The sequence below is a fragment of the Sceloporus occidentalis genome, unplaced genomic scaffold, assembly GCF_023333645.1.
Source record: "Sceloporus occidentalis isolate IW3139 unplaced genomic scaffold, rSceOcc1.0.p SCAF_1, whole genome shotgun sequence".
Lineage (NCBI taxonomy): Eukaryota > Metazoa > Chordata > Lepidosauria > Squamata > Phrynosomatidae > Sceloporus > Sceloporus occidentalis.
The window spans coordinates 75,239,489-75,253,409 of record NW_028316981.1 but is presented as its reverse complement, the minus strand read 5'-3'; the positions used below and the strand labels follow the sequence as shown (position 1 = coordinate 75,253,409).

The 13,921-nt window shown below is 44.0% G+C and overlaps 2 protein-coding genes across 7 annotated transcripts in view; both read right to left on the bottom strand.

Annotated features, from left to right (window-relative positions):
• Positions 1 to 4,723: 4,723 nt before the first annotated feature.
• HYAL3 (hyaluronidase 3) overlaps positions 4,724 to 13,921 on the bottom strand; it is a 31,930-nt gene continuing 22,732 nt past the window's right edge. For 5 of the 6 annotated variants that reach the window (XM_089525559.1, XM_089525553.1, XM_089525543.1 and 2 more), the window contains exons 2-4: positions 10,218 to 11,201; positions 7,180 to 7,269; positions 4,724 to 6,403 (exon numbers count right to left, since the gene is read on the bottom strand). In XM_089525559.1, the coding sequence (XP_089381685.1) occupies positions 6,008 to 6,403; positions 7,180 to 7,269; positions 10,218 to 11,138 (1,407 nt within the window). In that variant the 5' untranslated portion in view covers positions 11,139 to 11,201 and the 3' untranslated portion in view covers positions 4,724 to 6,007. The remainder of the gene's footprint in view (positions 6,404 to 7,179; positions 7,270 to 10,217; positions 11,202 to 13,921) is intronic. The other variant, XM_089525586.1, reaches the window with a different exon arrangement.
• HYAL1 (hyaluronidase 1) overlaps positions 11,133 to 13,921 on the bottom strand; it is a 31,308-nt gene continuing 28,519 nt past the window's right edge. The window contains exon 4 of the mRNA XM_089525601.1: positions 11,133 to 11,201. The gene's annotated coding sequence lies outside the window, so the exon portion shown is untranslated. The remainder of the gene's footprint in view (positions 11,202 to 13,921) is intronic.

Here is a 13,921-nt window from a genome sequence, read left to right as displayed (position 1 = left end):
CCTTAGTTGGTTCTAAAATAGGGTTCAGAGTGGGAGGAAGCTGAGTCAACTCCCTCACGACCCTGAACAGCTCTGCTGGACGTGACTCTGCAGACGCAATACGTGCAGCATAGAAAGAATTCTTTACTGCACCTATTGCCACTCCGTAGGACTTCAAAAGAGCCTGATGGAGTGTCTTGTCGGATAAGCGCTGGTGTCTCCACCAGCTGCGCTCTAGTCGTTGCGCGGCCCGCTTCATTTCCCGGAGATCTTCTGTATACCAGGGTTTCTTATTAGAAGCGGGCCGGAAAGGACGCTTAGGAGCGATACTGTGTATAGCCCTGGAGAGGTCGTTATCCCAGATGTTGGTCAGGGCATCAACAGAATCGCCGTCAGATCCAGCCATAAACCCTTCTAAGGCTTCTTGGAACCTTTTGGGTTCCATCAGCCTTCGAGGGTGGACCATCCTAATAGGTCCTCCACCCCCGGAGGGGATTTGGGTAGTTGTCTTAAGACAGACCACGACCAGGAAATGGTCTGTCCATGACAGAGCAGAGGTACTACATACCTCTGCCCACGGACTATCCCAATCTGTACTAAAGACAACATCGAGTGTATTACCTGCGCAATGCGTTGGACCCGAGACTAACTGGGACAGGCCCATGGCCATCATGGAAGCCATGAACTCCCGAGCTGCACCTGTCAGATCTTGTGAGCCAGCCTCGAAAGGGATGTTGAGGTCCCCCATAACAAGAAGTCTGGGAGACTCCAGCACCAGTTCCGAGACAAGCTGCGTCAGTTCGGCTAGGGAGTCTGTTAGTCCACGGGGTGGACAATAGACCAACAGAATCCCCAGACTGTCCTTAGCCTTCAGGGTCAGGTAACCCAAATGCCCTCTTGGGAGAAATCGGGTTTAAGGTGAAGGTGCTTGGCGGTCAATCAAATTAGTTCCGCGATGGTCATAGGTGAGGTTTGCAGCACTCATTGGGCAATTGGAAGTGTGCTTTCCACCCCTCCTTTTTTTTAAAGGACCAGGCACCACTTGTCAAATTTAAAACCTCTGGGGTGTGTGTGTGTGTGTGTGTGTGTGTGTGTTATGGACATTTGGGTCAGTGCAGGAGATCTGCCCTTGGCCCCATTTTCAACCCCAAAATGCAAGATAGTGCCATCTCTTTATCCTGTAACCCATTCCCTTGCCATCCCAGAATGCCTCATACACAGGTAATAATAATAATAATAATTATTATTATTATTATTATTATTATTCACCTCAGAATGCCAGAAAAGGATGCATTTTTTTTCTTTCCCTAGGCTACCCCTGAATTCTTTAGACAGTAGCAAAAGCTGTATCAATTTGCCAATTTGCCTAATCGGAAAGAGAAACATTGTAACATTCGCATTGGAGCATTCATTCCAAAGGAAAAAAAGGTTTTTGCAAAGTACTCTTCTTGCAAAGGGCTCCTGAGGAAGCCAGATCTAAATATAGATCTACCCATTGCAAAAAATATGCACATAGACAGAGAAAAATAATAAAAAAATCAAAATAAAAATCAAAGGGAAAAGGTCCCTGATGGATAGCAGAGGCTTGGCTTGCTGTGGCCCCTTGACCTGCCCTGAATTGACCCTTCCTCCTGCTCACATTCTATCCATATATCTATATATCTATTGCCAAAAATAATAATAAAAAATAAAAATCAAAGGGAAAAGGTCCCTGATGGATAGCAGAGGCTTGGCTTGCTGTGGCCCCTTGACCTGCCCTGAATTGACCCTTCCTCCTGCTCACATTCTATCCATATATCTATATATCTATTGCCAAAAATAATAATAAAAAATAAAAATCAAAGGGAAAAGGTCCCTGATGGATAGCAGAGGCTTGGCTTGCTGTGGCCCCCTGACCTGCCCTGAATTGACCCTTCCTCCTGCTCACATTCTATCCATATATCTATATATCTATTGCCAAAAATAATAATAAAAAATAAAAATCAAAGGGAAAAGGTCCCTGATGGATAGCAGAGGCTTGGCTTGCTGTGGCCCCTTGACCTGCCCTGAATTGACCCTTCCTCCTGCTCACATTCTATCCATATATCTATATATCTATTGCCAAAAATAATAATAAAAAATAAAAATCAAAGGGAAAAGGTCCCTGATGGATAGCAGAGGCTTGGCTTGCTGTGGCCCCTTGACCTGCCCTGAATTGACCCTTCCTCCTGCTCACATTCTATCCATATATCTATATATCTATTGCCAAAAATAATAATAAAAAATAAAAATCAAAGGGAAAAGGTCCCTGATGGATAGCAGAGGCTTGGCTTGCTGTGGCCCCCTGACCTGCCCTGAATTGACCCTTTCTCCTGCTCACATTCTATCCATATATCTATATATCTATTGCCAAAAATAATAATAAAAAATAAAAATCAAAGGGAAAAGGTCCCTGATGGATAGCAGAGGCTTGGCTTGCTGTGGCCCCCTGACCTGCCCTGAATTGACCCTTTCTCCTGCTCACATTCTATCCATATATCTATATATCTATTGCCAAAAATAATAATAAAAAATAAAAATCAAAGGGAAAAGGTCCCTGATGGATAGCAGAGGCTTGGCTTGCTGTGGCCCCTTGACCTGCCCTGAATTGACCCTTCCTCCTGCTCACATTCTATCCATATATCTATATATCTATTGCCAAAAATAATAATAAAAAATAAAAATCAAAGGGAAAAGGTCCCTGATGGATAGCAGAGGCTTGGCTTGCTGTGGCCCCCTGACCTGCCCTGAATTGACCCTTTCTCCTGCTCACATTCTATCCATATATCTATATATCTATTGCCAAAAATAATAATAAAAAATAAAAATCAAAGGGAAAAGGTCCCTGATGGATAGCAGAGGCTTGGCTTGCTGTGGCCCCTTGACCTGCCCTGAATTGACCCTTCCTCCTGCTCACATTCTATCCATATATCTATATATCTATTGCCAAAAATAATAATAAAAAATAAAAATCAAAGGGAAAAGGTCCCTGATGGATAGCAGAGGCTTGGCTTGCTGTGGCCCCCTGACCTGCCCTGAATTGACCCTTTCTCCTGCTCACGTTCTATCTATATCTATATATCCATTGCAAAAAATATGCGCTTTTGCCAAAAGTAATTTTAAAAAATAAAAACCAAAGGGAAAAAGTCCCTCCTGGAGAGCAGAGGCTTGGCTTGCTGTGGCCCCCTGATCTGCTCTGAATTGACCCCGTCAGTCACCCCCTTTTTGCCTCCTGTCACCCTTTGCATCCAGATCCCCCTTTTTCCTTCGGCTCTTTCCTCCTCCCCCTCCCCTCCGATGAGAAGAAGGAATGCTCTGACCTCTGGCTGCCCTCTGACCTTAATCCCTCCCTGAATTTGCCACAATCATGATTGAAGGCAAGTTCATATTTCGCGGAACCCGGGTCTTTTCAGAAAAGATGGATTTTAGCATGAATCTGGATAGCCCGCGCTAAGGGGCATTTCCTTGTGCAAGCCTTGACATGGATTGTGACAGAATTGGGCCCAATATGAATTTCACATGGAAGAATCGGTTTCAAAACTGGTTTAAAAGACAGTGTGAATGGGCCCTGTGAATATTCTGGATGAATATTGTGGATGAGGAAACATGCAAATGATAGGCCTACCTCTGGTCTTGTAGACTTCCTATAAACACTTGGCTGGCCACTGTTACAACAGTGATATGAGTCTCAGTGGGTCTTTAGCTCTTCCTTTCTCATGACCTTGTAGCATGATGACACCAGTGGAAATATATCTGGTACTTCAGGGCCAGAATAGACCAAAGATGGCCCCAACCTGCTGTATCACTGGACCACAGCCTCCCAATGTTAGGAAAATATCTACACTATTTTGTAAGCTAGTATACAAGCAGCATACTGACATCATGCATTAATGCCTTATATGGAACAAGATCTTTCTCCATCTACCCAATGTTGCTTATTCTGGCTGAGATCAGTTCTAGCCATAATGACTGAATATCCTTTAATGCAAATTAATGTGGTCCTCTAGACTCTGTGGGACTTCAACGCTCATCAGTCTTAGCCAGTAGCCAGTAGTGTGGGATAATAGAAGTTGTAGTTCAGCAACATAGAATCATAGGGTTGGAAGAGACTGCAAGGGCCATCCAGTCCAACCTCCTGCCATGCAGGAAATCTAAAAAGTATCCCCGACAGATGGCCATCCAGCCTGTTTAAAAACCTCTAAGGAAGGAGATGACCACATGTTCCCTATCTGTACTTGTGTGGCAGTGGCTGGAAATTCAGTCTGAGGCTTCCTGCATGCTCCCAAGCCAAACCCTGTTTATTATTTTTGCAGGAAATTATTATGAATGTAGTACAGAAAATATATATTTCTTAGCTACAAATGCATGCAGTTTTGGTGGGAAAATGTGTATTCTGACTGCAGCCACACAGTCAAGAGGAAAAGAGTTTGAATCCTGCAACAAGATGCATTAAATGGAGCCTTTCAACACACTTGCTTTCCCACAGTTACCAAATGCCCTTTCTATGGAAAGCAAGAGGAGTGAAGTTGTTATGACAGGACAGATGCAATGACGACTTAGTGTTAACAAGAGCAGCAGGTACATGTATATCTTAGTAAGAATAACCATCATGCTGTGGAACACTTCCCTTTCTCAGCATTTGCTCTCCCATGTCAAATACAAATTCTGAATACTTTTGCTATGGTATAAAAAGCACACTCACTGCCAGAGCTATAGAAGTGTTAGGGTTGTCAAGTGTACCTTTATTTAACCAGATGGGCATTACTGCACTCAACCACACATAAGCCCTTAGCTCCATTATATACCTGTATACAGAAAGGTACCTTATACCAGGTCATATTATTAGCCATCTAGCTCAGTATTTGTTTGCTCTTACTGGGACAGGTCTACATGGGCCAACTGAACCAGCTTCCTCTTGTCTTTGTGTCACCCTGTTTGCACAATGCAGGGCCAAAGACCCAATCCAACTGCGGACTGTTGTCATGTGGGAAGGGGCAGTTCCATAATGAATCCAGACCATCCCTACGTTAAAGCGATTTTAAAAATATTCACCATTTGCTTCCAAGAAAATCCAGAGCACTCCACAGTGGTGCCTGCCAGCTGTTTACACAGGAACCTGTGCCACCAGCCACTACTGTTGGCATGGGTCATCATGCTGAGGTCACAATGAGGGGTCCAACCATGTGATCAACACTGGGTGCCTCATTTTTGATCTCAGAGGGAGTGACTTCTGCCAGTGGCAGCAGGCAGCACAGCAGGACATGCCCAGGTAATAGGGGCGATTTTAGGCAGCTTCGTGACTCAAGGAGCAGCCTGGAATATTGTGGTCAGTGTAGACCCACCCTAGCAGTGGCTCTCTGATGTGTCAAGCAAGTCTTTCTCATCACCTGCTATTTAATCTTGTTTTCTGGATATGCTAGGCATTGGGCCTGAGACCCTCCATATGCAAAGCATGTGCTCTATCACTGAGATGTATGTGTACACCTCCAGAGAAACATTTATCTATGAAAATATTTCCAATGTGGTGGATAATATAGTACAGTTGGATGTGTGTCTGCTTTTTCTTTACATCCAAGCATGACTTAAGAAAAAGGAAATGGAAGAGTTACTCAGCTGGGGAACAATAACTCTCTAGAATAAACTATCTTGAGGTAGCCATGTTGGCCATATGGCAAAGTATAATATCCAAAATCCACATTAGTGATACCTAATACCTCTCCATACCATCTGAACTGAGGACAATAACCACAATTTATTGACAAAATACAGGCCTATGACTAACACTGTCGCTTTGATGTTGTTATTCTTCTTTCTTCTATATGATTTTTAACACTTTTGACTGTTAAAGAAGCCAGTGGAGCTTCAAAAGCTTGCAACATGTATATTGTGCATTTTGGTTGGCCCCATAAAGGGATGAGTGTTTTGTGGATTATGGATATTATTGTTCTTTAGAACAAAATACATCAAGACTGCCCATTAAAGTGCTGCATAGTGTTGAGATTTCTAACTTTCAAATGGAGGGAGGACAGATGTTTGAGCTCATGATAACATTGCTGTCATGTTCTGCATCATAAATATCATAATACTGTGAAACTCGGTTGCATTCTGGTCCTTTGACAGGCTCTGTCCACTGTTGTCTTTCACACCAGGCACCGGTCCATTCAGGATAGCAGTGACACTGAAATGACTCCCAAGCCAACACATCCTGGTATAGGAAATCTATCTCCCTGTCCTGCCAGTCTCGGTCCAGATGGAGGAAGGCTCCTAGATCACCAAGGTGCTGTCTCACACAACGTCCATTCCCATGGCAGAGCTGGTGACTGCACATGCGTGCTGCAGTGGTGACATTGATGATATACGGCCCCAGTGTGGTGGTGATGTAATTGTGAAGGCTTTTGCAGCTCTCCTAGAAAATGGAAGGCCAGAATTACACCTTGGAACATTAAGAATACAAAAATATAAGGAAAGCTCTGAAGATCAGCTCTGAAGATCAGCCCAAAGGTCTAGCTAGTCAAGGATTCAGTTCACCCTGTGGCCTATCAGCTGCCTGTAAGAAACCCACTACCAGGACATGAGTGGGTTCATGTCCTCTAACAAGTGATGTTTTGAGACAGGCTCCATCTGATACTTGAGGAAATATATAGCCATCATGCCTAGTAGCCAACCTTAACCTTCATTAATTTCTTTAATTTTCTTTTCAAGCCATTTAATTTGCTGTCCAGTAGGTGCCCACCACCATAATTTTGTGCTAGTTGCATAGTTTGACCATGTGCTGTCTGAATTAGTATTCCTTTTATGTCTTCTGAATCTCTCGACATTGGTTCAGCCCACATTTAGTATGTTCAGGGAGGAAGAAAAGGTTATTTTTAAGCAATTCCATAATGTTTCCCACCTAAACTACTGTTTTTCTAGTGAAAATATTCCAGAATCTTATCTATTTCCATTGTGTTTCTATAAATTTCCTTTAGGAAGAACCATCAACAAGAATCAACAGTGAAAAGTAAAATCATTTGAGAGAAAGAAATTATCCCACCACTTTATCCCTCTAATCCTGGGAGCTGCTGATAGCTAGAACATCACAACATTGCTGCTGGAGTTATCAATGTTGTGGGGAAAGTGTGTGTCTCTTTTCTGCTTCACTCTCCCCTGAGTGAACAAAAGACATTTTGCAGAGATACTCACAGCTGACTGAGAATACGAGAGGTCACCCCAGAGCACAAGCCCTGCAGCCCCAAGTGCTGCACTCTCTCCAATTGTATACACCAGGTCAGCCTGATTGAAGAGAAGAAGAAGAAATTCATTAGCGCCGAGTACCTCTGTCCATTGAGAGTTCAATTTATCATTTTGGTGATGTTACCTTGGTACTAGGTGTGTGCAAATACAGGTCACTATGCAGATCACCTGTATCACAGGCAGGGAGCACATCGGGTGGAGAGGTTTAACCCACAAAAGAGTCTCCTCTCCTGGCCCTGATGGGTTTCCATATGAATGGTACAGTGCTTTTTTAAGCCTGTTAGCACCAGTACTGCACCAACTTTATAAACATGTCTTAGAATCCAGCTCCTTGTCTTCATTATTAAATGATGCCTATATTACCTAAACCTGGTAAAGCTCATACTAGCTAAGCTAACTACTGCCCTATAGCCTTATGTAATGTTGATATCGAAATATCAACAGCTATTTTAGCTAGTAGATTACAAAATGTCCTTTCATTTTTAGTAACTCTTGACCAGGCAGTTTTATCAAAAGAGGCAGGGAGCCAATAATATTCCCCTGATTGTGGATTTCACCACTGTAAAATTGGATAGGACTGATGAACTAGTCATTATTTCTTTAGATGCTGAGAAGACATTTGATTAAATTTACTAGTGATTTATTTTCACAATATTGGCTGATTTTCTGTTTCCTGAAATAATTCTGAAATTGAAAATAAGATGATGATGGTGGTGGTGGTGGTGGTGATTATGAATATTATTATTATGCTTATTTATATCCCGCCTTCCTCCCAGTACTCAAGGTGGCTAACAAATCTAAAACAGTCCAAGTTAAAACACTATAATTCATTACAATCCTGTTTTGACCCTGCATCTTTAAGTGCATCCAAGGTTCCCTTAATATTAGAAACATTAATTGACGTCAACTAAGAATCCAAATGAATATATATATATATATATATATATATATATATATATATATATAAATTTCTGCTATCTATAAATAAATAAGACATGAGAAGTTTACCAAAAGAATGGAATAGAGAAACTGGAATATGTAGTTCTGACTAATCAATGGCCCATCAGTTTTAATATCAAAACTAGTATGATATATCTCCAACTAAGTCTTATTCAGCAGTATTTGCTCTTTTGGGTTTTAATAAATTAGAAATTGTTGAAGATACAACTAATGCTTCCTTAGCACATATATTTTGGAGTTGTCCCATAGTAGATAAATTCTGGAAGGAAGTCAACACATTAAAAATTTTGGTTCTGGAAAGTTCTTTGATATCCAGAAACATGCATATTCTTTTGCATTACTTATCTGTTTCTTGGAAATTGACAAATAACCAATGGAAGTTTACTTTCCATGCCCTTTTGACTGTTAAAAGATTAATACTTCATTACTGGGAATATTTTTTTTCACCTGTGATCTAACAATGGCGGATTCCACACTGCCAAAAAGTATGTGCTCGGCATGTACTAGGTTTAGGAAGGGGCGTCCTTTCCGGACGCCCCTAACCCTAGTACATGCCGAGCACATACAAAATGGTGGCGCCCATTCTACATGGGCACCGCCATTTTGACGTAGCAAACACTTAGCGTCCACACATCTCAGCACCATTATGATGCCGCAAGTGCACCAATAGCGCTTTGTGGCATCATAATGGTGCCACAAAAAGAAGCTACTTTTTGCGGCTTCTTTTTGCTACGCGGAGGAGCTGTGCGGTTGTCCGGTGCGGCTCCTTCATGCAGCAAACACCGGCACCGGCAGATCGCCCTTTTGGGAGGTCTGTAAAGCACCAATGTTTGCAATATTTAAAAGAATGATGTATAAATTAAACATTTGGTCAGCTTTTATAGAAACTTACAACTAATGTGATTATTTTTGCTCCGGTCACATTTTTATTTTCCTGCTTTTGTTTATACTGGAACATTACTGTATGAAACTAAGATCCCTTTTGAATGTAAATAATTTAAAAAAATACTGCATAAGAAAACAAAAACAAAGGAGATCAGGCCCTTTCTGAATCTCAGTGGATCCTTGCTGAGAAGTCTTCATCTCCATTGCAATGCTCTGAGGATAGACAATGCTTCACAAAGTGTTGGTTCATAGATTGATTGATGTCAGTCCATGAGACATAAGCTGCTGGTCCATGAGACATAAACTGCTGCAGCCAGTGGTCACAAATATGGTGCTACATCCTACCATAATCAGGAAGAAAAACTGCCCCAGATAGCTTGAATGCACAGGCTTAAAACACTCCAGTGTGCTTTGATGTGTGTGTGGGTGGGGTGGATGAATGTGCCAAGGGAGGGTGCATAACTTGAAACAGTGCCACATAATGGATTTGGGAGTCCATGCAGGCCACACTAAGCTCATGGGAAAGAGGTTCCCAAGCCATATTGGTGTGCCTTCAAGTCATTTCCAGCTATTGCTACTCTAAGGCGAACCTATCATGGGGTTTTCTTGGCAGGATTTGTTCAGAGAGGGTTGCCATTGCCTTCCCCTGAGGCTGAAAGCATGTGACTTGTCCAAGGTCACCCAGTGGGTTTCATGATGACACTGACATTTTTTTTACAGCAGGCTAATAATTTTCTCTTAATCTAACATACACATATAAGACTTTTTTTAAAAGAACCAGAGACCTGTTTTGAGGAACATGTGAACCACTGTGACCTTCCTGGAGGAAGGGCGATAGGACAAATACCAATGATGTAGCATAGAAGCTAATATTCCCTGCAGAACCCAGATTCTAGAGAGGTTCAAGATCAGGGATTCCCAAACTCTGGACCTCCAGATGTTTTCAACTTCAGCTCCTAGAATTCCTGACAGTGGACCAAGGTGGCTGGGGCTTCTGGATGTTGAAGTCCAAAAACATCTGGAGGACCAAAGTTTGGGAACCACTGTTCTAGACTGAATCCTTGTTCACCTATTACATGAAAGCAAATCTAGGGCTTTATAGTTCCAGACCCTCTGGGCTTGCTGAAACCCTCAGTCCTTACCTCTGTTAGGTACCTTGAAGAGTGCCTATAGGAGACTCTGGAATAGGCGAGTACTGGGAGGGGCTGCTTGAGGCCAAACTGTGCCACCCGCAGTGCCTCTCTCAGGCGGTGGTGAATGTAATGCTGGTGGTGAGACTCTAGGAGCTTTGGTGGGAGGTAGATGCTGGGGTACAGAGCAGAGGAAACCTTCCACAGCCACATAAGCTGATCATTCCACTGGACTTCTTTGGGGTTGCAGTGTCCTGTGTAGTTATCCTCTTTCTCCCAGTTGTCATTGAAGCAGTCCGGAAATTGGTAGAAACCCCAGAGTCCCTGCGGTCTCAGCTCTTTCCCCATATTTAGTGTGGTTTCCATCAGCACCCGAGCTGCCTGTTCAAACTCTATCTTAGCAAAGTAAGATTGTTCCCATGAGGACAGGCCAGAGTACCTTTCCCGCACCCACTGTTCAGAGGTCTTCCTGTACACTTTTTTGGGGCCCCAGTTTTGTCTCCAAAGAGGCCTCCACTCCTCCCAGTCCACCACTGCCAGACCATGAAAACCATGATTCAGGAGCTCTGTAATTTCCTTTGAGGCCCTTGCTAGGTGTTCTTCCAAAGGGACACTCTGAGGTATTCCCCCATTATGCCACTTACCCTCTGGGGAGATGTAGGGATAGAGTCCAAACTGATGTTTGTAAAAAATTGTCATGTTCTGGCCACGAAACACATTGCCTTTGTTCTCAATAATGCCATAGACTCCAAGGGGCAGAGATATCCCATACCGCTCTTGACATCTGGCTGTGGGCAAGTTCCATGCTACAATAAATGGCTCACGCTGGACGATGGGCTTGGCAGTTTTCTGTTCCCAGTTATGTGCTTTCAGTTGTTGCATGGCCCCAAAGCAGAAGGTGAGGCAGATCCACATAACTCCATTCACAATCATGGTGGCAGGAATAAGCCAATGTCTCTTCTTGGGCCTTTCCCGCTTTGTTTATAAATGTATACCCTGGAAGGGAGAAAGGAAAGAGTAGCCTGAATATGAATGTTCCTTCTCCCACCATTTATGAACCACCATCAATTACAAAAGATCAGCATAATAGTTATACTGTCTCAACAAAGACTGGGAAGGCCCAGGTTCAAATCATCCTATTTAGGATAACCACCTTGGTTAGCAATTTTGAAACCATGTTATTCACAAATCTGAAACATTGGGAAGGGGGAGATATTACAATTATTATTAATAATTACTAATTAACTACTAGTCCTAGTTTGGGGGGAAAGGCAGGGTATAGATGATGATGATGATGATGATGATGATGATGATGATGATGATGTAACTGCAATGGTTTGCTTTTGCCTGATTCTACTATGCAAAAAAAAGGTTCTGCCCCTCTTGCCCTCTCCCCTGCTGAATTAATTGAAAGCAAACGAATTTTGCATTTTGAACTTTGTTGTTAATTTTGAACTCCGAATTTAGTTTGAAGCCATAAAGCTATGGGGAAGAAGGGAAAGGGAGGAGAGAAAAACTGGGACATTTTAAATGCAGCTGAAAAAGTGGGATGACAGAGGATTAATTGGGTCTGTCCCTGCCACAGGCTCTCCTGTCAGCATTAGGATATTAGGGCCATTATCCTGAGATACATGCAAAACTACATGGTGTGTGGGGGGGAATAAACACATGGATTACACTTTTGAGGAGAAAAGGAGTGGCCGTCAAAAAGTGTGCAGCTGCCTGGTAGAGAGCTAGTGTAAACCCAACCTAATTTGTAACTGGTCAGCAGAGGCTGACAAAAGTACACTGGGATAGTGGGAGGAATGGCTTTATATGGTTGCCAAGTGTTTTTCCACAATGAAGAATCACCAAGTACAGACTGGGCTCCTTTCCTTTGTTGGCTTGGATTTGTTTGCTTTGTTATTCCCCTTGGCTTCACTTTCCACTCCTGCAATGCAGCCTTAATGAATAACAAACCTAAAAAACAGCTAAGCCAAGGTCATTCTCCTATTATGCTACCAAATTCCTTAATGTCTCTGGAGTGGGCTACTGGAGGTGGTGGCTGCTCCAAAGGGCAACCATGTAGCTAATGAATGGGTCTCCTCTACCAACCCAGCCCTGTGCAACCTCTCTAAAATGGCTCTGGATCAGTCCACTCTGAAGCCAATAGGTCAAGATCAAGAGGAGGATGAGGATATAACTGCTAGTGTGGGGATAATCTGGCCCATTTCTCATGTTTCAACGTGTGGTGGCTTGGACTGACTTTTCAAGGCTACACCACAAGCCACAAATCAGTCTTCTTAGTTGGCTCTCAGAATGTAAGACAGGGGAAAAAATCAGCAGACCAGTCATACACTAAAACAGTCTTCCTCTACCTAGTGCCTTTCCAGATGTATTACTCCTCAGGTAAGCCACACATATTCACTGCCTCTTCCATCTAACAACAAAGGACACTAGAGGATCTTATCACACTTGGTGTAGTAGCAAGTGTTATATAAATAGTTAGTGCAAAACAACTTAGTTTTGACATATTTTGAAGTGAAAATGCCATGCTTGAAGCAAAATAACTTGAACATCCTAGATGCCAGTTTCTACCCTGGTGGATTTGTGGGTTTGCAAGTGCAACACTATTTGCGAAGTGCCTAATATAAGATTGGAAGAGGCAATACTGAGTACTTGGAGATTATTTTCAGCTAATAAGAACCTCCATTTCAAAGCCACAATATACAATACGTAATTCAGAAATGAAAGTATTTGCTCTACATGCACCCAACCCCTGTCATTTAATAGCAGGTACACAAGTTGCACAGTATTTGATTTAGTGGCTCTTTCTCAGTCGAACACACAGCAATGCTGTTTTAAGGGGAAAGGGGACAATTTTAAATGGACTTGGATCCTGAAAACTTTTTTAAAAAGTATATAAATACTGTATTTTGAAATTGGCAGTTTAGAGGAAAGTATACACATACATTCTGTGTTGTGTTAGACTGTGGTGCAGTATTTTTAACTTGTCATAAAGTAGTTTTATTGCTCTAGGAGAGATAAAAGCCAGCATGAGGTAGTGTTTGATTGTTGAACTAGGACAGGGGTAGGCAACCTTTTTGAGCCGGGGGCCGGGTTGCTGTCCCTCAGGCGCCTGGGGGGCCACGTGCCGGGGGTGGAGCTTCCACCCTCCGGGGCAGGGCCACATGCCGGGGGGTGGAGCTTCCACCCTCCGGGGAGGGGCTGCATACCAGGGGGTGGAGCTTCCACCCTCTGGGGCGGGGCCGCAGGGGTGGAGCTTCCACCCTCTAGGGGCGGGGCCACATGCCAGGGGCAGAGCTTCCACATGCCAGGGGCGGAGCCCCGTCAGAGACCGGCAAAAAAGCTGGTGGGGGCCGCCAGCGCTGGAGGGCCCCCTGGAGGGCCCCAGCGACGGCACCGGGCCTCCCAGAGGCTCCCTGCCGCCCTCAGAGCCCTCCTGGAGGGCCCCAGAGACGGCAGCGGGCCTCCCAGAGGCCCCCTGCCGCCCTCGGAGCCCTCCTGGAGGGCCCCAGAGACGGCAGCGGGCCCCCCAGAGGCCCCCTGCCGCCCTCAGAGCCCTCCTGGAGGGCCCCAGAGATGGCAGCAGGCCCCCCAGAGGCCCCCTGCCGCCCTCGGAGCCCTCCTGGAGGGCCCCAGAGACGGCAGTGGGCCTCCTAGAGGCCCGCCGCCGCTGCCGCCGCAGCCACCCATCACAGCTTTTCGCCACTCTG